General features: G+C 40.8%; 1 protein-coding gene across 3 annotated transcripts; it reads left to right on the top strand.

Annotated features, from left to right (window-relative positions):
• The first annotated feature begins 896 nt into the window (after positions 1–896).
• LOC121466379 (WT1 associated protein) lies at positions 897–27,678 on the top strand. Of its 3 annotated transcripts, none has more exons than XM_041680049.1 (8): positions 897–1,028; positions 6,722–6,759; positions 8,632–8,687; positions 11,748–11,806; positions 12,876–13,003; positions 18,013–18,191; positions 24,704–24,858; positions 26,452–27,678. In XM_041680049.1, the coding sequence occupies exons 2-8, from the start codon at positions 6,730–6,732 to the stop codon at positions 27,036–27,038; spliced, it is 1,194 nt and encodes a 397-aa protein (XP_041535983.1). In that variant the 5' UTR covers positions 897–1,028; positions 6,722–6,729; the 3' UTR covers positions 27,039–27,678. The 3 variants fall into 3 exon arrangements, with proteins under 3 accessions (XP_041535983.1, XP_041535982.1, XP_041535984.1); XM_041680048.1 differs by lacking the exon at positions 897–1,028 and adding an exon at positions 1,124–1,259; XM_041680050.1 differs by lacking the exons at positions 897–1,028; positions 24,704–24,858; positions 26,452–27,678 and adding exons at positions 1,124–1,259; positions 18,408–19,216.
• The last annotated feature ends 141 nt before the right edge of the window (positions 27,679–27,819 follow it).

The raw sequence follows: 27,819 nt of genomic DNA on the forward strand, positions 1-27,819 counted from the left end.
CTGGCCTTGAGATCGGCTTGCCTCTGTCACGCCCCCCCCCCCCCCCCCCCCCCCCGTGCTGGGATTAAAGGCGCGCCAGCACCGCCAATAACTATGAATAGCTGCATCCTCACCATAAGATGGGATTTCAATGTATATTTCCATTATAAACACAGTTGACCTTCCTCCCATGGTAAAGGGTCTTTTTTTCACGTCCTTCCCCGTTTTCTTTAGTTTACTGCTCTGTAAACTGGAACTGGAGTATTTTCTCTAGCCTAGGGCGACTACACACCATGGGTCCTTTCATTATCTGGTCTGTACTGTCACCGTATCCTTATGAACCACCTCAGCCAGGACAGCTTCACTGGGGATCAGCAATTCTCATACAGCTGGCTAAGCCGGCCGAGCCTAAGAATGGCTGTCCCATCTGAGGAGCGATGTCCTTTTTGCTGCAGTCAGGCGGACTGTCTTCCTGGAATCCTCGCCCGGCTGCTTTCCCGGGCTTCCGGTCCACGGTCCGTCCTAGGGCGGCCCCCACGCAGCCGCCCCGCTCCTTGATCCAAGCCCGGAGCCGTCCAGGGGGCGCGGCAGCGGCTGTCGTACTGCCCCAGTCTCAGATCTAGGGACACCTCGTCGCGGGGCTGCCGCCTGCGCGTTCCGACGACGGCGCGCGGAAGCATCCCGTGCGGCGCAGCGCGTCCGCGGCAGCCAATCCCGAGCTGCCTGCCCGGATTCCTCCGCCCAGGCCGAGCTGCCGCAGCAGGTGGCCCTGCCGAGCGTGTCCGGCAGCGGCCGCCGTCCCGAGATGCTTCGCGGGTGACCTCCGACCTCGCGGGCCCGCCCTCCTCTCCGGCCGCTTCCCTCCCCGACCCAGCTGAGCTTGCAGAGCCCCCACGGGGCAGGCGCGGGACGCGGAGGCCAGTCTCGGTGCAGCGGCTGGCGGCGGCGGCTCTTCCGCGCCCCGAGGCCCCGAGCGGGCCGGCCGGCCCTCCCCTCGCCGCTCCTCCCGGGCGCGGTGACCGAGGCAGTGCCCGAGAGGCGCGTCTCGGGTGAGTGGGCCACGGGCGGGGTGGCGGCGGGGCGCTCGGGGCGGGGCGCGCTCGGGCGGGGCGGGGCCGGCGGCGGGGCCTGGTTTCCTCCCTCAGCGCCATTTTGTGGCTGCGAGACCCGCAAATAAAGGCTAGCGCCGGGGCTGCGGCGGGAGGAGCGCGGGGGGGCCGGCGGCGGCGCGGCCTCGGCCTGTGTGACTGGCGGCGCCCGCGCAGCCTCGGGCTGGAAGGGTAAGTGCGGCCGGCAGCGGCAATGGCCGCGAGGGCCTGCGGGGCCGGGGATCGAGGCGCGGCCGCCCCAGACCCGGGAAGACGCAGCCCGGGCCGGAAGGGCTATCGGGCCTGGGACCGCGCTGGCTTCCCGTTAGCCGGAGCGGCGCGCTGCCCGCGGGGACGCTCCGCCGCGTCAGGGCCATTTTCCTTCCGTCCCTGGCGGCGGCCAGGGACAAGGCGAGCAGGCGTTCCCGCGGCCGGGGAGGCGGGGAGGCCGGAGGCCGCCCTCTCGGGGCTGACTGGCCACGCCGGCCCTTTCCCCGCCTCTGTCGCCCCCTCCCACCTCCCAGGACTGGTTCCCGGCGACCCAGCGACACCGACGAGTTCTGCCAAGCACAAACGAAGGGTTCGGTTTCTTTTTAAACCGAATTTCACGTCACGCAGTAGCTTGTCACTGCAGCCACGTTCTCCCGTGGACTTCCATTTTTAAATAAGTGCATGCATTTTGAGGAGAATAATTGATTTTTTTTGACAGCTTCGAGAAATTTTTCGTCAACTTTAAGTCTTGTTTTGGATCTCTGTGAGGCTGGTTTGACCGTATTTAAAACTGTTTTCCATAAGCGTGAAAGCACAGTAGGAAAAGGCCTAAGCTTGTGTGTGTGTGTGTGTGTGTGTGTGTGTGTTTTCTCCCAGGGGGTCGGGGGGGGGGCGGCTAGGAACGGAATCCTAGGCCTTGTGCATGCTAGGCCAACAATCTGCCATTGAGCTATTGCTCCAGCCCACAGTTCTTGGTTTGATGAGGAGGAAGTTAAGCTAATTTGACCCCAAAGGATTAAGTAACGATCAGCGAGTATGTTACAGCTTCAGGGAGCATGTTATAGTCATAAGTTTGATTTGCTAGTAAGTTTTATTTATGCCTCTTTCCTCACTCTTTTTCCATTTAGTTTTATTGTTTCAAAAGTGAAAGATCTGTTACTGCAAATTCTGTTTTTTGTTGTCTCCCCCTCCCCCCTTTATATTGAGCTTTAGGACTGGAGAGTTGGCTCAGCAGTTAAGGGCACTTTCCACTCTTCTAAATGATGCCTCGGGGCTATCCTTAACTCCCTATTTCTGTGATTTTGACTTCCTCTTGTGATCTCTGTGGGCGGCACCAGGCCTGCACGTGGTGTACATACTTACATACAAAACATCCATAAACATAAAATAATTTTTTTTTAAATGGCAGATTTTAAAAAAAAAAACCTGAGCATCAGGTTTTCTCATAGGTAAACAGACTAGTGAAACGACTGAAAACATTTTCGAGGTGGCTAGGTTTCACTGATCCAGCAACAACTGACAGGAGTCCGGGAAAGACCGCAGTTCACTGGATGGCTTCTGATGGGACTGAAGTTGACTTGTAAAGATTCCGGTAGTGTTTCCAAGAGTGCTTTAGTTCTTCACTCCATAGCAAAGGAGCAGTTTTGCTTTAGTGGACCCTTTAGCAAAGCAAGATGTAAGATAATGTTTTTAATTACCTCCTTTTTTCTACCTTTGAATACTTTATATTCTTGTAGTTAACTAAACTTGGAAGAAAAATTTCAGTATTCCCATAATTGTATAAGCTATTGGATATAATGTGATACTCTTCCATCAGACTAGAGTTTATGTTATCAGTGTTCTTTATGTGCCTTAAAGATGAAACTGGTGGAGTTTATTTTCCTAATGTTGGTTACATTTTTTTCTGTTGTGTTCAAGCAGTCATTGTTTGTATAGTCTTTTTATGCCGCCAGTGACAGAGGTCTGCAGCACTTAGTGCACCAACACTGGTTGGTATTCTCTTTTGCTGATAGAGAAACTGAAGCCCCGAGTTAAGTGACTTGTTCAAGTAAGCCTCTGTAACTGACTGAAATAGTGGTCTGCCTTGTAACTTGTCCCTTTGTAGAGCATGCTGAGGCTCCAGCACTGTCAGGTAGTAGGTTTCTTTTATCCATTGTGATTTATTGCGAGGCATATACATGTCTTGCATAAAGTTGTATTGACTTGTGCTCGCCTTTCTCCAGAGACTATGTTGCCCAACTTGGGATCATAGTATTAGGATCTGGAATGCTAGGCACCTATCAACTAAAACTGAATTCCACAATCTAATCTTGGCATCGATGACATTCTAAATAAGTATATATAGACTTATTTATTCTATTTTATGTGTGTGGGTGTTTTGCCTACATGTATGTCTCTGTTCCATGTCTGTGCAGTGCCCTTGGAAGAAGAGGGTGTCAGGTCTCCTGGAACTGGAGTTACAGTAGTTATGAGCTACAGTATGAGTGCTGGAAATGAAACCCCAGTCCTATGAAAGAGCAGCTAGTATTCTTAACTTTTGAGCCATCTCTCCAGCTGCTTTCCCCCCCTTACATAATTTTAAAACCATTCATTTCTAACCCTGTTGTAAGGTCGGCAAGTTGGTCGCGTTGAATTTTTCTGTTTTGTCTTTGTTTTTTAACATGGTGTGTCTTCTTGTAGCCCTAGCTGGCTTGCAACTTCCTTGCTGTGTAGAACTTGAAACTGTGCAGCCTGTGCCTCCTGAGTGTGTGCTGTATGAGCTGTATGTGCTGCACCACACTCGGCATGCTTCCTTGTTGTGTTTTTGTTTCTGGTTTTTGAGACAGGGTCTCACTGTGTAGCCTTGACTGGTCTGGAACTCAGTAAGTCCCAGTTTCTCAAAATATAAAAGTGTGTATTATTTCTCTCATTTGCAATTCCAGGGGCTCAAACCCCAGACTCTGCATGCGCTTATCATGCAGTCCACAACTATATATCACTTCCCTAATCCTTGAAAGACTTTTGAATAGAGAAGACTTAAGCTATAATTTATAATGTGGTCATTTAGATTGTTTTCCTAAAATTTTAATTTCTTTGTACAACAGACCTAATTTGAGAACCAGGGTTTAGTGGTGGTATGATTAGAATATCTAGTTCATTTAGGAGTATATGTAAAATTGATATTGGGAAATTTTTACTTTGGTAAATTTTGATAAATCTCAAATAGTCATTAAGAAATTAAATATCGCTGGGCAGGCGGATTTCTGTGAGTTCAAGGCCAGCCTGGTCTACAGAGCGAGTTCCAGGACTGGCTCCATAGCTACTGAGAAACCCTGTCTCAAAAAACCAAAAAGAAAAAAAAATAAATATCTTTTAAAAATTGATACAACAAATTCTTCAGTCAAAATTTTAATAGTTCAGAATTTTGAGACAGATCTCTATGTACCTTCGACTATCTAGAACTCTCAATGAAGCCTGGTCTCAAACTACAGAGATCTACCTGCCTGTTCCTCCAGAGTGCTGGGATTTAAGGCCTGTACCACCACACCTAACTTATAGTGTTGAATTTCTGTTAAGTATAGATGAGTAAAATAAAATGAAAAAAAGTGGTTAAAGATGTAAGGGAATTTTGATGAATAGTCTGTGAGAACTAGGACCTAGGAAGAACTATGTTTCCTGGTTATATTTGAATATCAGAAAACAGAAAAAAAACATCTGGGGAGGGCGTAGCACACACCTTTGAAGCGGGCATTCTGTGAGTTCAAGGCCAGCCTGGTCTACAAGAGCTAGTTCCAGGACAGGCTCCAAAGCTACAGAGAAACCTTATCTGGAAAAACCAAAAAAAAAAAAAAAAAGAAAAGAAAAGAAAGAAAAACAAAAAGAAAACAGCTGTGTTATAAGAACCCCCCCCCCCCAAGATCTATTGATTTATTTTATATATATGAGTGCTCTGTTGACTTTATACCAGAAGAAGGCATCAGATCCCACAGCCACCAAGCAGTTGCTGGGAATTGAACTCAGGACTTGTGGAAGAGCAGCCAGTGCTCTTAACCACTGAGCTATCTCTCCCTCCCCAAAGAACTTTTTTAAAGATTTATTTTTAGTTGTGGATGTGTATGCCAGTGTTCATGCTTGCCTGAGGAGGCCAGAAGTATCAAATCCCTTGGCACTGGAGTTGTAAGCCACTTTACGTGGATGCTGGGAACTGCATTCATGTCCTCTTTTTTTTTTTTCTTTGATTTTTTGAGACAGGGTTTCTCCGTAGCTTTTGGTTCCTGTCCGGAAACTAGCTCTTGTAGACCAGGCTGGCCTCCACCACCCATTCACATCCTCTTGAGAGCATTTTAGAGCCGGGAGGCAGAGGCAGGCGGATCTCTGTGAGTTCAAGGCCAGCCTGATCTACAAGAGCTAGTTCCGGGACAGGCACCAAAACTACAGAGAAACCCTGTCTCGAAAAAAAAAAATTTACTGCTAAGCCTTCCCTCCAACCCAAGAACTGAAGTTTTAATTGTGTATAAATTATTACTTCAAATCAATTTAGATTTGGAGAAAAAAATACTGGACCCCAGACTTAAGTCAAATAGTATTTAGTGCTCATAAAATCTTTAAAAGAAAGTTTTAGCCGGGCGGTGGTGGCACACGCCTTTAATCCCAGCACTCGGGAGGCAGAGGCAGGCGGATCTCTGAGTTCGAGGCCAGCCTGGTCTACAAGAGCTAGTGCCAGGACAGGCTCCAAAGCTACAGAGAAACCCTGTCTCAAAAAACTTAAAAAAAAAAAAGAAAGTTTTATATTTATTAGATTAGCTTTTTTCTGTTCTATGTATGTGTCCCCAACTTGTATTGAAATGCATTATTTAAGGTACATTTGTTACATGTTTCTGTCTTTCTGTAGTATGTGAATTTGTGGTTTAGTAAGTAATGACTGCCAGGTGGTAGTGGATGCAGACTTTTAATCCCAGCACTTGGGAGGCAGAGGCAGGTGGATCTCTGTGAGTTCATAGGCCAGCCTGATCTACATAGTGAGTTCCAGGAGCTACACAGCGAAACCCTGTCTTGAAAATCAAGGGGAGGGGGGGGACTGGCTGCTGATAGAAGCGTGTAGTGGTTATGTTAAATTACCTATCTTTTGCAACAGTTAGATGAACTTGGTGTAAATATATCTAAAGAAGCTAATTTTGAAATATAGATTGCTTTGGCATGTGGTGTAAGCATATTTCCATTAAGATATGTATACTCTGTAGTTACTGTTATCAGAGTGGTGATTAGATGGTGCATTCTGCTTCATGGTGAAAGCATGATGCTATAGAAGTCTAGTCCGGAGACTGGCTGGTGCTGGTCCTCTGAGGTCAGGACTTATAGGGAACTTTTAAGAATTACATAACCATGATAATGAAAGATGTTAACAAAGAGGAAATTTGTTGAAAGCTACAGAGGAACTCATGCTTTGTACTTTTTTTTGTAAATTAAAGCTATCCCGGGCTAAAGTCAGTGACAGCACTTACCAGAGTGTGAAGGAAGCTATCCTGGACTGAGTTCCTTCCACTGCAGTGATAACTGTTTCACATTAAGATTTGCTTGAACATTTGTGTGAAAGAAGCAGTTTTAACTTTGAGAATAATAACTTTGAATTGAAAGAAAATCAACTGAAAATCTTTTCTCCAACACCCTTCCCCCTGCTTTTTTAGGGTGCAAGATGACCAACGAAGAGCCTCTTCCTAAAAAGGTATGTTGTTTGAGCAGCTTCAGACACTTTGCTTGTTAAAGCCTAAAGGACTACTCTTTGTTCTTATTTTTCACTTCCTTTCCCTTGTAATTTGCATCAGGGGTACAGAGTGTTGGATGTGTGTCTGCGTGTGCTTTATTTAGCATGAAGGATCACGGCTTTTAAAAGACGATACTGTGGTCTGCAATTCTTAGCCTGAATTAAATGTACAATTTCTAATCTTTCTTTTACAGATGATTTTTTAAATTTTTTTATTTATTTTTTAAAATATTTATTTATTATGTATATAATATTCTGTCTGTGTGTATGTCTGCAGGCCAGAAGCGGGCACCAGACCTCATTACAGATGGTTGTGAGCCACCATGTGGTTGCCGGGAATTGAACTCAGGACCTTTGGAAGAGCAGGCAATGCTCTTAACCACTGAGCCATCTCCCCAGCCCCGAATTTTCTTTTTTTTTTATATATATAACAGAAATTAATAAAAACCTTAGCCTTTTTTTTTAAAAAAAACATAAGAGAAAACATTTCTAAATGTACAAAACAATTTGTTATGTTTTACTTTTAAACTTTATTGGAAAGTTATAGATGGATAAATTTTAAAAATATTCAGGGATGTTCTAAGAGCCTTGTTAAAAAAAAATAGGGAACTGATATACTGGGGTTTACCATGAGTGCAGCTTTGTGTGGGAACCACCAATCAAGGTCAGCATCTGAACGGTCACCACAGGCTCTCCTTTATAGGCACTTTGACCCTCTCTCTCCATCCCCAACCTTGTTATTATAATCTGTTCCACTTCTTTAACTAACCTGAGTGCTGTGTAAAAGAAATCATGCGTGTGTGTCCTTTTGAGATTATTTTTTCATTCAGCATAACTTCCATCAAATTTTTTTTTTAAGATTTATGTATTAAGTATACAGTGGTCTGCCTGCATATGTCCCTGCAGGCCAGAAGAGGGCAGCATATTTCATTACAGATGGTTGTGAGCCACCATGTGGTTGCTGGGAATTGAACTCAGGACCTTTGGAAGTGAAGCCAGTTCTCTTAACCTCTGAGCCATCTCTCCAGCCCCCAACTTCCTTCAAATTTATTTGCTTCCTATATCAATAGTCTTATTTTCACTTAATGCTGAAGAATGTTGTGGGATATGGCTGAATCATAGTTTTATACATACTTAGCCTGTTAAGGGACACTTGGATGACTCCAGCTTTGGGCCATCACAAGTAAAGCTGCTTATGAATATATGCTTAAGAATACAACTACTGGGGGCTGGAGAGATAGATGGTTCTGTGGATAAGAGCACTGGCTGCTCTTCCAGAGAGCCCACATGGCAGCTCACAACTGTTTGTAACTTCAGTTCCAGGGGATCTGACACCTTCACACCACTGCATATAAAATAAATTTAAATAGATGAAACAAAAAGAATGCAACTGGGTCATATTGGCATGTGCATTTTAATCTTGTTTTGACTTTCATTTTTAGTAGGGATTTTTCGGGGGGGGGAGTTGTTTGTTTTTGGTTTGGTTTTTTTTCTTTGTTTCGGTTTATTTGTGTATCTGTATGTTGTGGAGGCACCCCACAGTGTGAAAGGGGTATTTGGATCCTCTGAAGCTGGACTTAGTGGGATTTTTCACTCCCTACTGATGTGGGTGCTGGGAACTGAATTGGTGTTCTCTGGAAGCTCTCCAGGCACCCTTAACCACTAAGCTGTCTCTCTAGTCCTCCCTTTTAGTTGAAAAGGAACAGTCAGACTAGTTTTCAGAGTTGTGAAGTACTGAGCTATTTAAATAATCCAGTTCGGGAGATGTTTCCTAGCTCAGCACAGAGCGCCTCTCTGGAAGAGTACTCAATCCATTTTTAATTTTCTTTATAGGTCCGTCTGAGTGAAACAGATTTCAAAGTTATGGCACGGGATGAGTTAATTCTGAGGTAAAATGTTCATTCATCAAAAATTCAAAAAAATCTATAGACAACATACTGTGACTACTGTAAACTTTATGCCATCTGTACTCTGGGTTTGCTTGTTCAGCAGATTTTTATTGTTGCTGATTGTTCGAAACAGGGTTTCCCTGTAGAAGTCAGGATCCTCCTACCTTAGCTCATCAAGGGCTAGGAATAATAAAGATGTGTACTTTGTTGCTGATTTGGTTTTTTGAGACAGGGTTTCTCTGTAGCTTTGGTGCCTGTCCTGGAACTAGCTCTTGTAGACCAGGCTGGCCTCGAACTCACAGAGGCTGATTTTTTTTTTTTTTTTGTGAAGATTTTTTAAACTGATTTTATTGAGCTATACAGTTTTCTCTGCTCCCCCTCCCTTCCTCTCCCCTCCAACCCTCTCATGGTCCCTATGCTCCCAATTTACTCAGGAGATCTTGTGAAGACGGTTTCTTTGTGTAACTCTGGCTCTATTAGAACTAGCTTTATAGACCAGGTTGGCCTGGAACTCACAGAAATCCGCCTCCCTCTGCCTCCCAGGTGCTGGGATTAAAGGCGAGCGCTGCCATCACCCAGCTCAGTTTTACGTTTTTAAGTCACTTTGTATATTTTTTGGACATGTTTCCTATGGTTCTTCAGTAGATAAACAAGAACTATAACATTAGCTTGGATGATTTCTAGACTGACACAGAAACCAAATTTTCTTTTAGAGCTAAAATACTAAGATTTGTTACATGGGAAGCATTTTTATTTAATACATGACTTGATAGAGGGGATGTTCAGTTTAATAAATCAGACAAAGGGAAGGCAAGATGGCTCAGTATATAAAGATTCTTCCTGTAAAAACCTGGCTTTAACCTGAGCTCAATCCCTAGAACCCACATAAAGGTAGATGGATAAAAAAAAAACTATCCTCTGGGCTCTTCCACACGTATATATTATGGCAAATGCGATCTCACACACAATCTACTTTGAATTGTGTGACTCTGGCTGACCTTGTCCTTCCCTCTCCCCATTCCCTCCTTGCTAAAAACCATTAGACTACATCCCTAAAGCTAGCCACCAAGGTCTTTTTCCTTATTTGGGTACTTTCCTATGCCAGACTCATTTCTGAGGATAAGTACCAAAGTTTAGCACTCAAAAGCCCAATCAAACTAACCAACTGTATTGTAGCCCATTCTGACACAGACCTCCCCTTTTCCTCTTAAAAAAAAAAATAAACCTAATTCTCTTCTAGAGGACTGGGGTTCAGTTCCCAGCACCCACATGGCAGCTCACAACTGTTTGTAATTCCAGTCCCAGGGGATCTGACACCCATGGCAAAACACTAATGCACATAAAATAAAAATAGGATTTTGTTTGTTTGGTTGGTTTTTTTTTAAAGATTTATTTATTTATTATGTATACAACATTCTGCCTTGATGTATGCCTGCACGCCAGAGGAGGGCGCCAGATCTCAGTACAGATGGTTGTGAGCCACCATGTGGTTGCTGGGAATTGAACTCATGACCTCTGGAAGAGCAGCCAGTGCTCTTAACCTCTGAGCCATCTCCCCAGCCCTAAAAATAGGTTTTTTAAAATCTTAAAGAAAATTATGCTTGCAGGGTCATTTGCTGCTGTTTTCTGCCTGAGTCAGAAAGTTAAGGCAGTCACTTTAGCTTTTCTTCCCCCTCCCTCCCCCTTATTAAGGCTCTCTCTGTGAACACAGGTGTTTGGGTGTTTTGTGACTAATCCAGGGTTCCGGACAAGGAAGTCCCTGCTGTTTGGGGATCTTCAATATCAACAGTCAAGGCAAAGGCAGGTGGATCATTTTCAAGGCCAGTGTAGTCCACAAAGATACATATAGTGATACTCTGTCTTCAGACAAACAAAAAAACATTGCTTTGCCAAGAAATAGAGGGAAGTTTGAAGGTTCTGAACACAAGTAATTAAATATCATTTTAAAGAGATGGGAATGCTAATTAACGTTTTGGTCATTTCACACTGCATGCATGAATATATTAAATTATCGCACTGTACCCCATAAGTGTGGACATGATAATTTATGATTGGGAAAAATACTATTTTGAGATAATGTACTTTCAAAAAGAATAGTTTCATACAGTTAAGCACATTTTTCTCTTTCAGAGGAGAGCATAACTGAAACTAGAATAGTGTTTTTATTATGCTTTGTAATCCTAATAATTGGTAATATCTAAACACATGTGGTGTGATCTCGCTCAGAATCTGAGAAGAGCATGAAGCTTGGCGTGCCACAGTAGAGAACACTTTTATCTTTGTATCCCCATCCCCAGCACGCACACACACTACTGGGAATTGAACCAAGGGCCTCATGCTTGGCAAATGCTTTACTGATCAACCATGATCAGGCTCCTTTTTGGTTGTGTTTGTTTGGAGACAAGGTCTCTGTGTAGCTCTGGCTGTCATGAAACTCACACTGTAGACCAGGCTGACCTGGAACTCAGCCTGTCTCTACCTCCTAGGTACTAGTATTAAATGTGTGTGCTACCACTGCCCTGTTTCTTTTTGTTTCAATATGAGATAGACGTGATAAATTGCTACACTAGCTTGGAGCATGCCTTCCTAGTAACTAGGATTGTAGGCTGGTTGTCACTGTGCCCAGCTTAGATGTGGTCTTTTACCTTAGTATACTTTCTTTTACCTGTCTTAATGTAAATTGAGAAGAAATAATGAGGCTAATGAGTATATTTCTGATTAAGCTATGTTTGTGGTTTATCTCAAAGTTAAAAATAATCCAACACAGTTCTTAGTCTTATGATTGTGGGTATTTTTGTCTTTTTGTTTTGTTTTGTTTTGTTTTCCAAGACAAGATTTTTATATGTAACAGTCCTGGCTGGCTGTCCTGGTACTTGCTCTGTAGACCAGGCTATCTTGGAACTCGCAGAGATCGTCCTGTCTCTGCCTCCCAAGTGCTGTGATTAAAGGTGTGCACAGCCTGGCATGTATTTTGGGTTTTGTTTTTGTTTGGGGGGAGTTTTGTTTTTTTAATCAAGGTAATTTCGATAGAAACACTAATAGGACTTTGTTTTTTACTAGATGGAAACAATATGAAGCATATGTTCAAGCTTTGGAGGGAAAGTACACAGATCTCAATTGTAAGTTTGGTTTCCTAAATGAAGATTGTGTAGTTGTCTTTTGAAAACTTGTTACAGTCTAAATTAGCTTTGTCAAAGTAGATACTGTTGTTTTTTGTTCAAGCATTTTATTATAAGAACTGTGTCCAGGCCCTGTAGGGAGTTGGAAAATGTAGTGAATGATGGTTTAAAAGTGATTTCTTCTGACAGACTCCCAGGCACCGAGGAAGACAGATACTTATTTTAGTAAACAATGGCATGCCTGATTTTAGCAAAATTAAGTACAATTAGGATAACTTACACCTGCTTTGATCTTTGGTATGTACCTAACTACCTTCTACACGGGAATTTTGACTACATGAACTGGTAGCATAGAAAAGACATGCATGGAAATAACTAGTAATAGATTATTGAGAACCTAAATGACAAATTTTGTGACTATATTACTCATATAGATGTGACTTATTAAAGTTTATGGTGCTATTTGTTCATGTAGTTAGTGGGTTTTTTTTAATATTTATTTATTATGTATACAATGTTCTGTCTCTGTGTATGCCTGAAGTCCAGAAGAGGGCACCAGACCTCGTTACAGATGGTTGTGAGCCACCATGTGGTTGCTGGGAATTGAACTCAGGACCTTTGGAAGAGCAGGCAATGCTCTTAACCACTGAGCCATCTCTCCAGCCCCCCCAGTTAGTGGTTTTTGTTTTGTGTTGCCAAAACTGCTCTGGAACTTAAGATCTCCCTGCCACCACCTCCAGAGCGTTGTAGTAAAGACAGGTTACTGCCAGGCCAGGTGAGTTAATGTCATTGTTATAGAGAGTAGATTAGAATGTATTATTGGGGGTTTTGTAATTATTAAATGAACTGTGAGTGTAGATAGTGTGGCTTCCTGATTTAAGTAAAGAAACAGCTCAGTATAATAGTATGCTTGGGGAGCATTAGCTATTGCTTCCTGGGGGAGATCTCATGATCAGGAACAAGTACCCTGTTTCAAAAACTGATTTTGATTACTCTTGAGAGAGCTTTGTTTTGGTTAGTTCAGTTTGATTTTGAAATGGGATTTATGATGTTTTGGATTTTTTCTCAGCAAATGATGTGACTGGCTTAAGAGAATCTGAAGAAAAACTAAAGCAGCAACAGCAGGAGTCTGCACGCAGAGAAAACATTCTTGTCATGCGATTAGCAACCAAGGAACAGGAGATGCAAGAGTGTACTGTAAGTATTTCAATATTGCAATCTCTAGTTGAGGAATCAACATCACTACAAGTAATTTTTAAACAGTGGTAATGGCAAATATAAGTGCACATTTTGTTAAGGATGAAATGGAGAGTGCATGGGGATGAAGGTTCCTATGTCACTAAAGGGTCTTGAATGCTTTCGTCTTGATTCCTAATTTTTACATAGTTTGGGATTTTGTTTTTTTGTTATTGCCAGACATAGACAATTTGCACTATACCAACGGAATCTCCGGCTATTGTTTACATCGTGGTATTTTGGATCATCATGCCTAGTGAGACTGTGTGGGTGGTGGTACTCCATCAAAATTTTGATTTTGAATTTTGTTTTAGGTTTTTGTTTTGTGTTGTGTTTGTTTTACTTTTTTTTTTTACCTTAACCTTTTCTGGTAATATTTTTATTTTATGTATATGTGAGTTTGGCTTACATTTAGTGTCTGTGCACTACATGTATGCCTGGTGCCTGTGGAGGCCAGAAGTAGGCATTGAGCCTACTGTGCTGTGAGCCACCACATGAGTGTTAGAGACTGAACCTAGATCCTTTACAAGAACAATCATGCTGTCTCTCCAACCCTGGTCATTATATTTTTATGCCTTTCCACTGAATAGTACAGCAGTGTTCTTGTAGTTAGGATTCAGAACTGAAGCTTTGCAGGCAGCACTGAATAAAAAAGCAGGGGAAAGACACATAAAGTTGGGAGTTTGGGGTAAGGCTGAAAAGTAGTTAAAGGCTTGAGGACTTAGGTTTTATCCTAGGTATAAGTAATGGCAAGAAGTTTTTTCTTTTAAATTTTTTCAATTTTTTGTTTTCTGTGACAGGGTCTCTCTCACTTTGTAGCGCTGGCTAGTCTAGAACTTCCCATGTAGTCCAGACTGGCTTGAACTCTTAGTAATCCACCTGCCTCTGCCTCAGTGCTGGGATTAAAGGAGTGTACCACCATGCCCAGCTACCTGTGCAGAATTTTTCAGCAAGATACTCACGGGGTTGTGAACTGATATTTTGGGTATGGAAGGTAGATTTCTCTCTTTCTCTTCTCTCTCTTGTTTGTGTTCTTGAAATATGTGGCTCAGCCCTAAAATCTCTAGTAACTGAGAGTGGCTGAATTTCTGATCTTCCTGTCTCTACTTTCTGATTGCTGAGATTATGGGAGCTCACCAAGTACACCTTGTTTATGCGACTGTATGTGCATGATAGGCACACTTTGTACTGAGTGACAGCCCAGCAGCCTCTAGCTGAGATTTAGAATAAGAAAACTAGCTGGGCAGGGAAGCAGGGTCTTTACATCATATAATAAACTCACCGGTAGGATGTGATAAGATAGTCTCAAGTCACAATCAGTAGGATTTGATCAATTAGATATTATTGGGGAAGGATTTAAGAATGAATCATAGGTGAATCTCAAGTTTATATTATGTAACAGAGTGATGGAAAGAGATTGAATTTAGGAAGAGAAGAATATACTGTTAGTAAAACAGAAGCTGTAATCTTGCTCTTCTGCCTCCCCCCTCCCCCAACCAGCCTCTAGGTATTGATCAGAGTGATCAGAGGCAGGGCAGAGTTATTCAGCTGTTAAGAACACTCGTTGCTCTTGAAGAGGACCCAGGTTCAATTCCCAGCAACCAGGTGGTGCCTTATGAACTGTATCTCTGGTCCCAAGGGATCCAAAGCCCTTTCCTGACCTCTCTAGGCACCAGGATCTTATGTGGTGTTCATACAGACATTTAGGCAAAACACCATAACACATAATAAAATGAATAAATATTTGGTTTGTTTTATATGTTGAGATAGGTTCTGTCTATATAGAGCTGTTTTGGAACTCACTGTATAGACCAGGTTGACCTCAAACACAGATCCACCTGCCTCTGCCTCCTGAGTGCTGGGATTAAAGTTATGCACTGCCACACCCAACCAAATGAGTAAATCTTTAAAAGGGGGAGGAAGTTAGTTTTAGTTTAAATAGGAATTATGAATTGTTGAATTTAGCAGTCAGTAAAATAATAGGCTGCTTTAGTAATACCTGTTACTATTGAGGGTTAGTATTGATGGAAGATTGTAGTAATTTAAATAGGTAATAATTCTAATTAAAAATATGGAGGCTAAGATTATATCTGTTGAAGTTCAGTCCCCTAGAACCGTGTAAAGTATTGCACATGGGAGGTGTTTTGTAATCCCAGCCTTAAGGAGGTATAGCAGTGGAGTGAGGCAGATCACTGGGCTTCCTGGACATAATCAGCAAGTGTCAAGCCAGTGAGATACTTGGCCTCCAAAAACAAAGTGGATGTTTTGTGGACGTAAAGTACCAGAGGTTTATACCCAGGCTAACACTTGGGTGTTCTCTGGCCTACACAGAAACACTTGATTCCATCTTTAGCAAAATTTAAGTATGAAAGTCAGACGACAACATGTATGATTCATTTTTTCCTTTTACCCTGTGGATCTTGGGGATTGAATTTAGGTCAGCAGACTAAAGTAGCAAGTGCCTTCACCCTCTGAGCCACTTTACTGGTCCTTAATTTTTTTTTTTATTAATGTTTGTTTAGTATGGTTATGAGTGCACTCATTCCATGACAAACGTGAGAATAAGAGTTGGTTCTCTATATCATGAGGATCCTGGGAATTAAATTCAGGTTAAACTATCTTTCACTTTCCTTGTGTTCTCTTCCCTAGCAAAGGGAATTTATTTTAGTCATATTTGCCTCCTTTTCATGACCAAAGTGTTGACTGTTGGGATTTAGTCTGAGTCAGTGTCGTGAGGATTGTTTCAGTTAATGGTGAGAACACATGATGCACACTATGTGATGTATTTTATTCTCCTATTAAATTACTTTAGTAGATGGCATTATCTTGAATTAAGGGGGATACTTTTTGTTTAAAATGAATTACTTTAAATTTTTTCCATAAGAACTAGGCAAGATGACCCATTGGTTAAATTGCTTACTTGCTGCTTATACAGAAGACTGAAGTTCTCTTCTAGCATCCACACCTATCTCTGTAACTCTAGCTCCAGATCTAATGGCCTGAGAGCACTCAGGCGTCTGCTCGTATTAACATACAGAAATAAATAACATACAAAAATAAAATAAGGGCTGGAGAAATGGCTCAGAGGTTAAGAGCACTGACTGCTCTTCCAGAGGTCCTGAGTTCAATTCCCAGCAACCACATGGTTACTCACCACCACCTGTAATGAGATCTGGCACCCTCTTCTGGCCTGCAGGCATATATGCAGACAGAACACTGTTTACATAATAAATAAATATAAAAAAATAAATCTCTTTAAGATAGAGCAGATTTGATGGGCTTTAACCCTGCTCTATAAAGTACACGTTTCTCAATTCCAGACCAGCAGACCTATAAGAGCTAGTTCCAGGGCAGGCTCCAAAGCTACAAAGAAACCCTCTCTTGAGAGAAAAAAAATTAAAAAAAACAAACATTAGGGGAGCAAAATACTCTGGGTTCAGATGTACTTTGGATACAAAAGAAATGAGATGATTTTAATTCATGTTTTGGATAATGTGTTTTTAGAGCTATAGTAAGTGGCAGAATTGAAGTTGAAATTGTGTGAGAGGGTTCTAGTACCACGCAAAAAATTCTCCTCTAGGAGTCAAGAAGCATGAATGCTAGGATTCTGCTCACATCCAGCTTGCTAAATCTAGTTTAGTTACTTTGTACAACATTGTTGCTCTATGATTCATACATGGAAGAGAAAATAGGAATGTATTTCTGCTAAAGATGCTATAGAATTTTGCTTCTATAAAGCCATGTCACTACTCTGTTTTTAAATTTAAAAGTTTATATTGTAATATATTCTAATCTTGTATCTATCAGGGAGTCTTATGTAGAATGGTTGGCTTAGGCAGAGCTTGTTCAGACAAGTAAGCTAAGACCTCGCCAGTTCTTTGGTGATAGAACTTTAAAATTTGCTTCTTTCCAGCAGTCCTCAGTGTCCTTAAAATAAAAACATTGGGGGCTGGAGAGATGGCTCAGAGGTTAAGGGCATTGCCTGCTCTTCCAAAGATCCTGAGTTCAATTCCCAGAAACCACATGGTGGCTCACAACCATCTGTAATGAGATCTGGTGCCTTCTTCTGGCCTGTAGGCATACACACACAGAGAATATTGTATACATAATACATAAAAAAAACAAAAAACAAAAACATTGTTGCTTGTTTTTATTTTGAGACCAGGTCACACACTATATTGCCCTGGCTGGCCCAGAATTCACTGTATAGATCAAACTATCTGCCTCCCATATACAGGGATTAAAGGCGCATACCACCATGCTCAGCTTGTTTTGTTTGTCTGGTTGGTTTGGGCTTAAGACACTATTTTTAATGATGCATGTGTCTGTGTGGGTTTCTGCCGGAGGTATTAAGTCTCCCCTGGGCTGGAGTCAGTAGGCACTTTGGGCTGCCCAGTGTGGGTGCTAAGAGCTAGAACTCTCGTCTTTTGCCTCTGTAAGAGCAATTCATGCTCTTAACTGCTAAACATGATACACCCTTGTTTTAATACTATTTTGGTTGCAAAGTAAGACATAACCTCATCTTAATTGTCTTAAATACTTGGTTTTTAATTTGTGTGTGTGTGTGTCCTTTTTTTTTTTTCTTTTGTGGTTCTAGGGACCAAACCTAGGGCCTTGTGCATGTAAGGCAAATGGTTCACTACTAGGCTACTTAAAATCCACTGCATTACTTCCTAAGTGCAAAATTATAGGCATGTGTCACCATGCTCAGTTTTAACTGGTACTTTTTAAGGATTTGTTGTTATTCTCTGAAATGGTGTATATTTGTACTGAAGATTGGACTCAAGGGCCTTGGTCCACATGTTCTTGACTTAGAGAACTATACCCTTAACCTTAGGGAGACTTTTTATATCAAAGGGGTTACACACCTGACAAGCAGGCTGATCCACTGTCAAGTTAATAAAAGGGAATTTCTCTGTTTTAAAGATTTCTGCTGGTTTGGTAGTAATTGTTTCTTTTGCTTTGCACAGACTCAAATCCAGTACCTCAAGCAAGTCCAGCAGCCCAGTGTTGCCCAACTGAGATCAACAATGGTAGACCCAGCCATCAACTTGTTTTTCCTAAAAATGAAAGGTGAACTGGAACAGACTAAAGACAAACTGGAACAAGCCCAAAATGAACTGAGTGCCTGGAAGTTTACGCCTGATAGGTAAACAAATCATACTCCCCAGTCAAGACTTCCCTGACAGTCCCACCTCGAGAAAGCTGTGGTGGGACAGCCAAGTACTCGTTTCCACACCAAGACTCAGACTTTTTGAGCCAAAAAAGCCACATTCTTATACTGCCCAGCTTGTAATGGTTAATGTAAAACTTACCAGATGAACCTTGTGTTTCAGCTTTTCTCTTCCCCTTCCCCTTGCTTCAGAGGCCTGATGCCGTCGGACTATTCCGAAGAAGAGGCCACCTCCGAAAAATTCCCCTTCTAGAACATGTAGACACTTGAGAAATGTTTCTGTTTGAAGAAAATAGAGGGGAAAACAGAAGTCTTAAGTCTGTGGCACACTGTGTCTTCAGACAGTTTGGAGGATTGAAAACCTAGAGGTTTTAAATCATGAATTGAACATGTAAAATTCCAGTAAAATGTAAAAATGGAATATGCATCGCTCTTAACCTTGAGCATAGTGACTTATAGACACTGTACATCAGTTTTGCCAATAAGACTGTGGACTTCATGATTGTTGAACTACTGGGTCAAAACTCAATGAGGTGATTTTGCCTTTAAAGGGTTTACATTTTAAGAACCAACTTCTAATAGCCGTGAGACAATCAAGCCATAGCTACCAGTATAAGTACAGCATATATTTATCCATTAGCTCTCAGCTCTATATTATACAATGGAGCCTTAAATATGTGGTTTTTATCTATGGTTTGTTCTTTGAATGGTTGTGGAACTGTAGATAACCTTACCTTAACTGAGGACTGTACAAACATGAAGGTGTGGTCTCACTCTTCAGGTTTAAAACTGTTGGAAGCATTATAAGAATTCGTTTTATAATTAGATTGTATAAGGTATTGGCTGTGATGAGACTCACGTTATTCAGTAAACCCTCATCTCATTCAGCAGGCACATGTTAAACAGCATTGTCGTTGGTGTTAAATGGGGGAATGTGTTCCTTCATTGTATTTGGGCCTTTTGTATCGAATTCTTGATATTAAATTAAATGTGCCTTGAAATAGTTGGGTTTTTTTTTTAATTCAAGGAATACTCTGATAATTTTGTTGTACTCTTTATATTTTACTTTGGGGGGGTTATGGAGAGCAGATCAAGACTTTGGAAAAATTATCCCGTGCTCTTCAAATTCAAAGTGAAGGAAAAGGCTGTCTCATTTAAAAGACTTTATTCCAGGTGGTATAAAAGAAAAGAGACTTGGCATTTGGCCCCAGGATATTGCAATAGACCATAATGTGGGACAGTCTCACAAGGTACCTGCCAGAAGATTGGGGAGATAATGTGTTGGAACTCTGGGCTGGCACAAGTGAGACTTTCTGTGAATTGAAAAAAGGTATAGTGATCGTTCTAGCAAGTTCATTTGCTCATTTAGATAAATGAGGCATTATATTCTTCATGCTTCCATCCAATCCTGGAGGTGAATTTTTTTTCGTCTATAAGTCACCAGTTTGAATTTTCGCTTGGTGATAATGGAGTCTGAGATGAGTAGAAGATAAAAGTTCCAGCTTGTCCCAACGTTTAAGTGCAGTTTTAACAAGGGTGACTTAAGTTCTCTCTTAATCGTTCAAATCAATTGTAAGTATCCTGTATGTTTGCTTTAGGGAACTGATTGTGGGGCAGGGGTGGGTTGGAGGAGTGGTTTGTATGACTTTTCAGGGACAAGTCTTTTTCTAAAATTGTCACTGGGGGTTTGGAGGGTAAGTAACCAACTGTTTAAAAGTAGTCTATTGTGACCAAATTGGATCTTTTGTATTTATTTTATGCATTTCCAGATCATAATAGAAAAAAGCCTAAGTATATTTTTAGTAGGTTAAGTAGTAATTTGTAAAATGTATTACTAACATGTATTCAAATTTAGCCAGTCTTTCTTTGCTACTTGGATACAGTAACAGGCCTGTGGGCCTGCTTTCTTGTTATTGTAACTTCTATCTTAATAAGACAATACATGCTCGTGTATACAATTGAAATATTAGAGGAAGGGGAGATGGAAAGTCACTCGTGAACTGACGTCCATCTGCCCCATTCTGCTCTGCAGGACCAGTAACCGCTATTAAATATCTTGGATATCATCAAGATAATTTGTGCATATGCAATGATTTTATGTATATTGGTTTTAAAGAAATGTAATCATGCCATACATATATGCTTCAAAGCGTTATTTTTTCTCCATTTTTATCTCTTGGGTATTTTTTTTGGCATATCTAGATTACCCCTTTTTAATGGCTACGTATTATTTTTATTAGTTAATCTTAAACAACCCATAAATGGGGTTTATTACATAAAATTAAATCCTAAACCAGACTATATCAAGTATTAAAAATACATTATTAATTTGAAAAATAGTAGCGATTAAATCAGTAATCTATGTGGAATGATTCAGGTGATTGGGTTTGCGTTTTCTTGTATGTGTATATGGTATTTCCCCTCTTTGTTTCAGGTCCAATTGAGGGATAAAAATATTTTATCTGGGTGTGGTGGCTTATGCCTTTAATCCCAGCAATGGTGAGGTTGGTGTAGGAGAACGGGAAATTCAGGGAATATACTTATATCCTGTCTTGAAAAGTAAACAAAAGAGCTAATGAGAGATGGACTATAATTCTCTCTGTAATATTGTCCACTTTAAACTATTTCATTTGACAAGACATTACAGTGTTTAGGAATATACTGGTGATCTTCAGTTTGCACTTAAGTCATTTAAGCAATTGTATATGCATCTCCACAAAATAATCTGGCTTCTTTCCTTTGGTAATTAAAGCAATATATGGATGCCCCTTCTATTTTGTAAATCTCTTTAAGTATTTCCTATCAGTTTGTGGCTATCAGGTTTTAGAAATCACCTGAACACTTGTGTGACAAAAGGAAGGCAGATCTCTAGTTCAAGGCCAGCCAGGGCTTCATATTAAGACTCTGTTTTTTTGTTTGTTTGTATGGTTTTTTTTGTTTGTTTGTTTTTGGTTTTTCGAGACAGGGTTTCTCTGGCTTTGGAGCCTGTCCTGGAACTAGCTCTTGTAGACCAGGCTGGCCTCGAACTCACAGAGATCCGCCTGCCTCTGCCTCCCGAGTGCTGGGATTAAAGGCGTGCGCCACCATCGCCCAGCTGTTTGTATGTTTTTAAAAAGGAGCTAGAGATGGCCCAGTGGTTAAGAGCACTGGCTGTTCTTCCAGAAGACTCAGGTTCAGTTTCCAGCCCCTACATAGCACTTAGAGCTATCTAAAACTCCAGTCCAGGGGATCTAACACACTTCCTTCATAAACCAGGAATGCATGTGATGCACAGACTTTCATGCAGGCAAAACACCCATATATATGAGAAGATAACGATTTGTTTTTTAAGGTTTATTTTTGCATCTATATTAGTGATAAGTCTCCATGTCTGTCTATGCACCACGTTTATGTGGCCAAAGTAGGGTATCAGATCCCTTGAAATTGGAGTTCAAGAAGGTTGGGCCACCATGATGGTAGTTAAATATGGGTCCTCTGGAAAGGCACCCAATGCTCTTTAACTGCTGAGCTAACTTTTCAGTTATTAAATGAAAAGAATTTTAAAAATTAAAGGAATATTTTCTTGAAGTTTAGTTCCTTTTTTTTTTTTTTTTTTTTTAACTTATTTGCTGGTGCTGAGGATGAACCCAGAGCCTTGACCGTGCTACATATGCACTTTATAATTGAGCTGTGTCCTCAGCCTTTTCTTTGGTGGAGAGTACTAAGAATTTAACCCCAGGCCTCAATGCTAAAGTCAGAGTACACTCCCAGCCCCACACCATTTTACGTGTGGAGTGTGTGTGTTTAAGATTTACTTATTATGTACACAGTGCTCTGTCTGCATGTATCCCCTGCAGGCCAGAAGAGAGCACCGGATCTCATTACAGATGGCTGTGAGCCACCATGTGGTTGCTGGGAATTGAACTCAGGACCTCTGGAAGAGCAGTCAGTGCTCTTAACCTCTGAGCCATCTCTCCAACCCTTGAAGTGTGTTTTGTGAGGAACACAACCACCAATTTTATTCAGCATAGTTATTAACATAAAATTGAAGCAGTTTTAAGGTGTTTTAGATAAGAGTAAGTTTAGAGGTGATTCCTAAGACATGGTGGCCTAGAACTAGCTTCAACTTACACTAGAACTTCATCAGCCTCCTAAGCGTTCATCAGCAGAGTAGTTAAGCTCTTAGGCATTTTTTTTTAATATTTTATTTATTATATATACCATACAGTGTTCTGCCTCCATGTCAGAAGAGGGCACCGTATCTCATTATATGATGGTTCTAAGCCACCATGTGGTTGCTGGGAATTGAACTCAAGACCTCTGGAAGAGCAGTCAGTGTCCTTAACCTCTGAGCCAGGCATTTTTAAATAAAGTATTTTAATAATTATAAAATTCTTGATATTTTCTATGGGGTCAAGTGACCAGTTAATGTGTTTTATAATTGTTTATTCTCCCTTAATCTTTATTAATTCACAGGAAAGTAGAACTTTCTGGTTGAAAAAATCTGATGCATATGATTTGCAGGAAACAGTTAGCTAGGCCTAGTGGCACGTGTCTTTAATCCAGCACTTGGGAGACAGAAGTGTACAGATTCTGTGATTTTTGAGGACAGTTAGTTCTAGGTTAGCCAAGGATACATAATGAGATCCTATTTTCTCTCCCCCTTTTTTGTTTAGGTTTTTGAGCCTGGGTTTCTCTCTGTAACCCTGGCTGTCCTGGAACTCACTCTGTAGACCAGGATGGCCATAAATTTACAGATCCTCTTGCCTCTGCTTGGGATTAAAAGCAAACACCACCATTCTTGGCTAGACCCTATCTCAAAAAAGAGAAAAGAAACAAAGTTGTTATATGGGCAGTCAAGTAGAAGGAAGGAGGAGATCCACTGTCTTACAGTGGTGTCTGCATCTTATTTCCTCATTAATTTCTAAGTACTTGTTCAGTAGAAAATGAACTCTGAAGAGGCTGATAGGAAATGGAGGGTGCCTGGAGCTACAGGAGCAGTGACGGGAATGTGTTGAACAAATGAAACTGTGTGCATTCAGAGCTTGGACCTTGGTTCCTTTGAACAATAGTAACCTGGTTTTTAATGTTCCACAAATATCTTAAAGGAAATTCTAATTACAATTTTTGTTGTTGAAACTGTACTATAACAAAAGCTATACTTTAAGGAAACCTGCAACATCCCACTAAGAGTTCTCCACAAAGTACTCCTGTTGTTAGTGCTCTGGTGTCTGCTAGAATCAGATGGACCCTGTGTATGGCAAATGTAAATCTCACTAGAAATAGGAAGAACGGTACAGTACAGAAGTGTTCTTATCACCAGGCAGTGGTAGTGCACCCCTTTAATCCCAGCACTTGGGAGGCAGAGGCAGGCGGATTTCGGTGAGTTTGAGGCCAGCTTGGTCTACAAAGTGAGTTCCAGGACAGATAGGACTGTTACACGGAGAAACCCTGTCTCGAAAAACAACAACAAAAATGTGTTCTTATCCAATGAGAAAAATATAAAATTGTTCATATGCACTTCTCAAAGTCAGTATCACAATTGTGAATTGAAGCCAAATCCCTTTGAAATTACCATTTCTGTTTTTATTACTAAGGCTAAAAGCAGTGAGGTTTTACTGGAGTGTTACTTGCAGTTTTATTACCAGTTGGTATTCAACTATATAAGTTGAATAACTGCACTATTATTTAAAAATTAAAGTGTTCAAAAGTATGGTGATCCTAATCTGACAGATAAATAAGGTTTGGAAAATAATCTTGGTCTTTGTGATTTGGGAATATACAGTCTTGATCACATAGCAGTGTTAAAATGCTCATCAGGCATAGTGTATTTTATTATTATGAGGATTACACACCTGTAATCCTAGTACTTAGGAGGACGATTGCAATTTCAAGGTCATCCTCTTCTACATAGCCAAAAAAAGAAAAAAAAAAAAACAAATTTATGTCCCAGTTAAGTTAAATAAGGAACTAATGGATTTCTATTTGGCAAGTTTTTTAAAAGCTATATTCTTGTATAGAAGAGACTTGTACCAGAGAACTACCTATTAAAAGGAATTCTTTATGTGTGTTTATTAATAAGAATATATTCTCATTCTTTTACAGGTATTTTGTGGGTAGTAAAGGGGCATTCATTTATAACTGATTCTACAGATATTTTTTTAAAGAACCTTTGTTTGATAAAGCTTAGTACCTTAGTGTTACATTAACAGTATATCCAAGATATACGTTAAATGGCCTGCTTATGCTTCAAATGATAATTTATGATGAAAACGTTGATGTGATAGAAACAAAAAGTGGCTATGTATCACTTGTTGTGTAAGGTTTATTTTTGCTGCTATATTGATAAATACCGAAGTACAGAAGATGGACATGTTCCAGAAAAGAAGATGGTAATCACAGGGTGCATCTGCTGTGACGTAGCTGTGTTCATCTGCTGTCATGATTGTGAGCAAAGGCTATAGAGAGCTTTGTCTGCATTTTGTGATGATCGGCTCTTTCCTTTGCAGCCAAACAGGCAAAAAGTTAATGGCGAAGTGTCGAATGCTTATCCAGGAGAACCAAGAGCTTGGAAGGCAGCTGTCCCAGGGCCGTATTGCACAGCTTGAAGCAGAGTTGGCTTTACAGAAGAAATATAGTGAGGAGCTTAAAAGCAGTCAGGATGGTAAGGGGGTTTGTTGTTTAAAGTTTGCTTAACTTTGCACTGGCTTTAAAGGCTGCCAGGCTTGTGGTAGATGAGTTTCTGTGCATGTTCTGGTTACATAAGATTGTGCATGCAACACCTACCATTGACTTGTAAAACTAAATGATTTAATTTAGAGTGTTCCCCAAGGTACTAATAATATATTGGGAAATTTTTGTAAGTTTTTGTTTGTAGAATAAAGGTGTTTTGTTTAAGGTGTAAAAATTATATTCAGTGCTTAAGTATCATTAATCATTTCTCTTAAGTATGAATCTTGGAAACACTTGGCAATTTTGTGATTAAAAGTAACATAATTATTCTTTAATGTCCTCTTCAATAAAAAGGAGATTCAGGGGTTGGAGAGATGGCTCAGAGGTTAAGAGCATTGCCTGCTCTTCCAAAGGTCCTGAGTTCAATTCCCAGCAACCACATGGTGGCTCACAACCATCTGTAATGAGGTCTGGTGCCCTCTTCTGGCCAGCAGGCATACACACAGACAGAATATTGTATATATAATAAATAAATATTAAAAAAAAATAAAAAGGAGATTCAATATTTAGATCTGCTGAGACAAACCAATGTAATTGTTACCATACTTTTATTGTTGTTTTTTGTTTGTTTGTTTTTGTCTTAGTGTAGCTGCATTTTTTTCTTGTTTTGTGAAATGGATTAATAGTAAGAAATGGAGACACTGAGCATGTAAACTGAGAATTAGTGTATTTGATGGTTGGTTGCAAAGAAAGTTGGTAGATGTTAAGAGGGATATGTTATGTAGCAACTGAGAGGCTGTTTTTCTCCAAGCCTTTTTAGAAAGTTAATGGACTTGCATATTTTAGCAGTATCTAGGTATTTCTTATGTGATTGTATTCTTGTGTGTGAAACAGACCTCTTTGGGGGCAGGGATGGGGGGCTAGCAACACTGTCCAGGGGGCTGGACCTGCTGTAGATTTAATATAAGACTGGCTGAGGTTGAAGAGAAGGGACTCTCAGGTCAACATAGATAAGATTTTACTGGCTATTGTCTCAATTGTATGAGGCAGGAAGGTTGGAATCAATTTTAACTTGGTTACTTTAATAATATATTTAAAGCATCCAGTTACCCTTCAAACTCATTCTTGTATGATGATTAAAATTCCAGGTAAATTATTTAAGTATGCTGTTTCAGTTTTAAAACAGTATTCTCTTGGTAAGCATTTATTGACTTAGCTTTTTTGCTGGCGACTAATATTTAGGGGGTTGGAGAATTAGCTCTGTGGGCATAGCGCTTGTTATACAAATATGAGGACCTAATTTTGGATCCCAGCACCCAAATGAAATAGGTACGGAGCTAGTGTTTTGTTAACTCCGGTGCTTAGGGTGTGGAAGATGAATTTTGAGGTTTGATGGTCAGCTCATCTGGCCAAAATGGCAAGTGCCAGGTTCAGTGAGAGATAGAAAGCTATAAAAGAAAGACACCTTATGTTGACCTCTGGCCTCTCATACACACATGCACAGGTGAGTGCATGTGTACACACATAACAGAAATGTTTAAAATATGTTAACGTATTAAAGTAGGTTTGACTCTTCTTTGCACAGAACTGAATGACTTCATCATTCAACTTGACGAAGAAGTAGAGGGTATGCAGAGCACCATTCTAGTTCTTCAGCAACAGCTAAAGGAGACACGACAGCAGTTGGCGCAGTACCAGCAACAGCAGTCTCAAGCTTCAGCTCCAAGTACCAGCAGGACTACATCTTCTGAACCTGTAGATCAGGCAGAGGCCACAAGCAAAGACTGCAGTCGTCTGGCAAATGGACCAAGTAATGGCAGCTCCTCCCGCCAGCGGACGTCTGGGTCTGGATTTCACAGGGAGGGGAACACAACTGAGGATGACTTTCCTTCTTCTTCAGGGAATGGTAATAAGGCCTCCAACAGCTCAGAGGAGAGAACTGGCAGAGGAGGAGGTAGTAGTTACATAAACCCACTCAGTGCGGGGTATGAAAGTGTAGACTCTCCCACGGGCAGTGAAAACTCTCTCACACATCACTCAAATGATACAGACTCCAGTCATGACCCTCAAGAGGAGAAAGCAGTGAGTGGGAAAGGTAACCGAACTGTGGGTTCCCGCCACATTCAGAATGGCTTGGACTCAAGTGTAAATGTACAGGGTTCAGTTTTGTAATATTTTCCAGCAAATTTTTATACAGTGTCATTAAATTTGGGGAGAGGATGCTGTCAAAACTTAATGCATACTTTTGTCACAATTTGCCTTTTTGTGGGTGTGTTTTTGTTTGGTTCCTTTTTTTTCTTCCTTTTTTTATTGCTTCAATACCTCTGCCACTTTGAAAATCGTAACAGTTAATTACTTTGAACGTTGCTAAAAGAACATTTGTGTAGGGTCAAGTTATTTTTATATGAGTTAATGTGAAGTTGTAAATGGGAATCTATAACAATGATGTCTGTATAAATCTGTCTATCTAGAAGCTGTGCTGTGTAAGGGCATTCTTCTCATGCTGTTATATACTTATGCACCATTCAGACTTGTTAGAGTAGATGTGGGTTAGGACTGCCAAGTTTGCCCAGTACAGTAGTTTTTATCACTAAGAAGTTGGACTTGGAGTCCTATAGTAGTTTCAGTGTTAGATAGTTTTTCCACCATACATCTGTGCATTCATCTTTAGGTGACCGAATGTTTAAGAAATCTGTGTGCATAGTTACTAAGTTTTTATGAGCTGTTGTGTCCTGTTAATGCATATTGCCCTGTGACTCCAGTATATCTCACCTGTACTGACCAAACCTAAATAAAAAAAATTTTATTATGATTCCTCTGTTCGTTTTTCCCTTTTGTTTTGGGTGTGTTCGGCAGTTGCTATTTATTTTCACTGAATTGCTGGATTCCTACTTATCCTGTAACATATACAAAGGTCAGATTAAAACAGTTCATGCATTATGTCTGACTGCAC

The sequence above is a fragment of the Microtus oregoni genome, unplaced genomic scaffold (assembly GCF_018167655.1).
Source record: "Microtus oregoni isolate MIOR12 unplaced genomic scaffold, Mior012 000033F_ref0000390, whole genome shotgun sequence".
Classification (NCBI taxonomy): Eukaryota; Metazoa; Chordata; class Mammalia; order Rodentia; family Cricetidae; genus Microtus; species Microtus oregoni.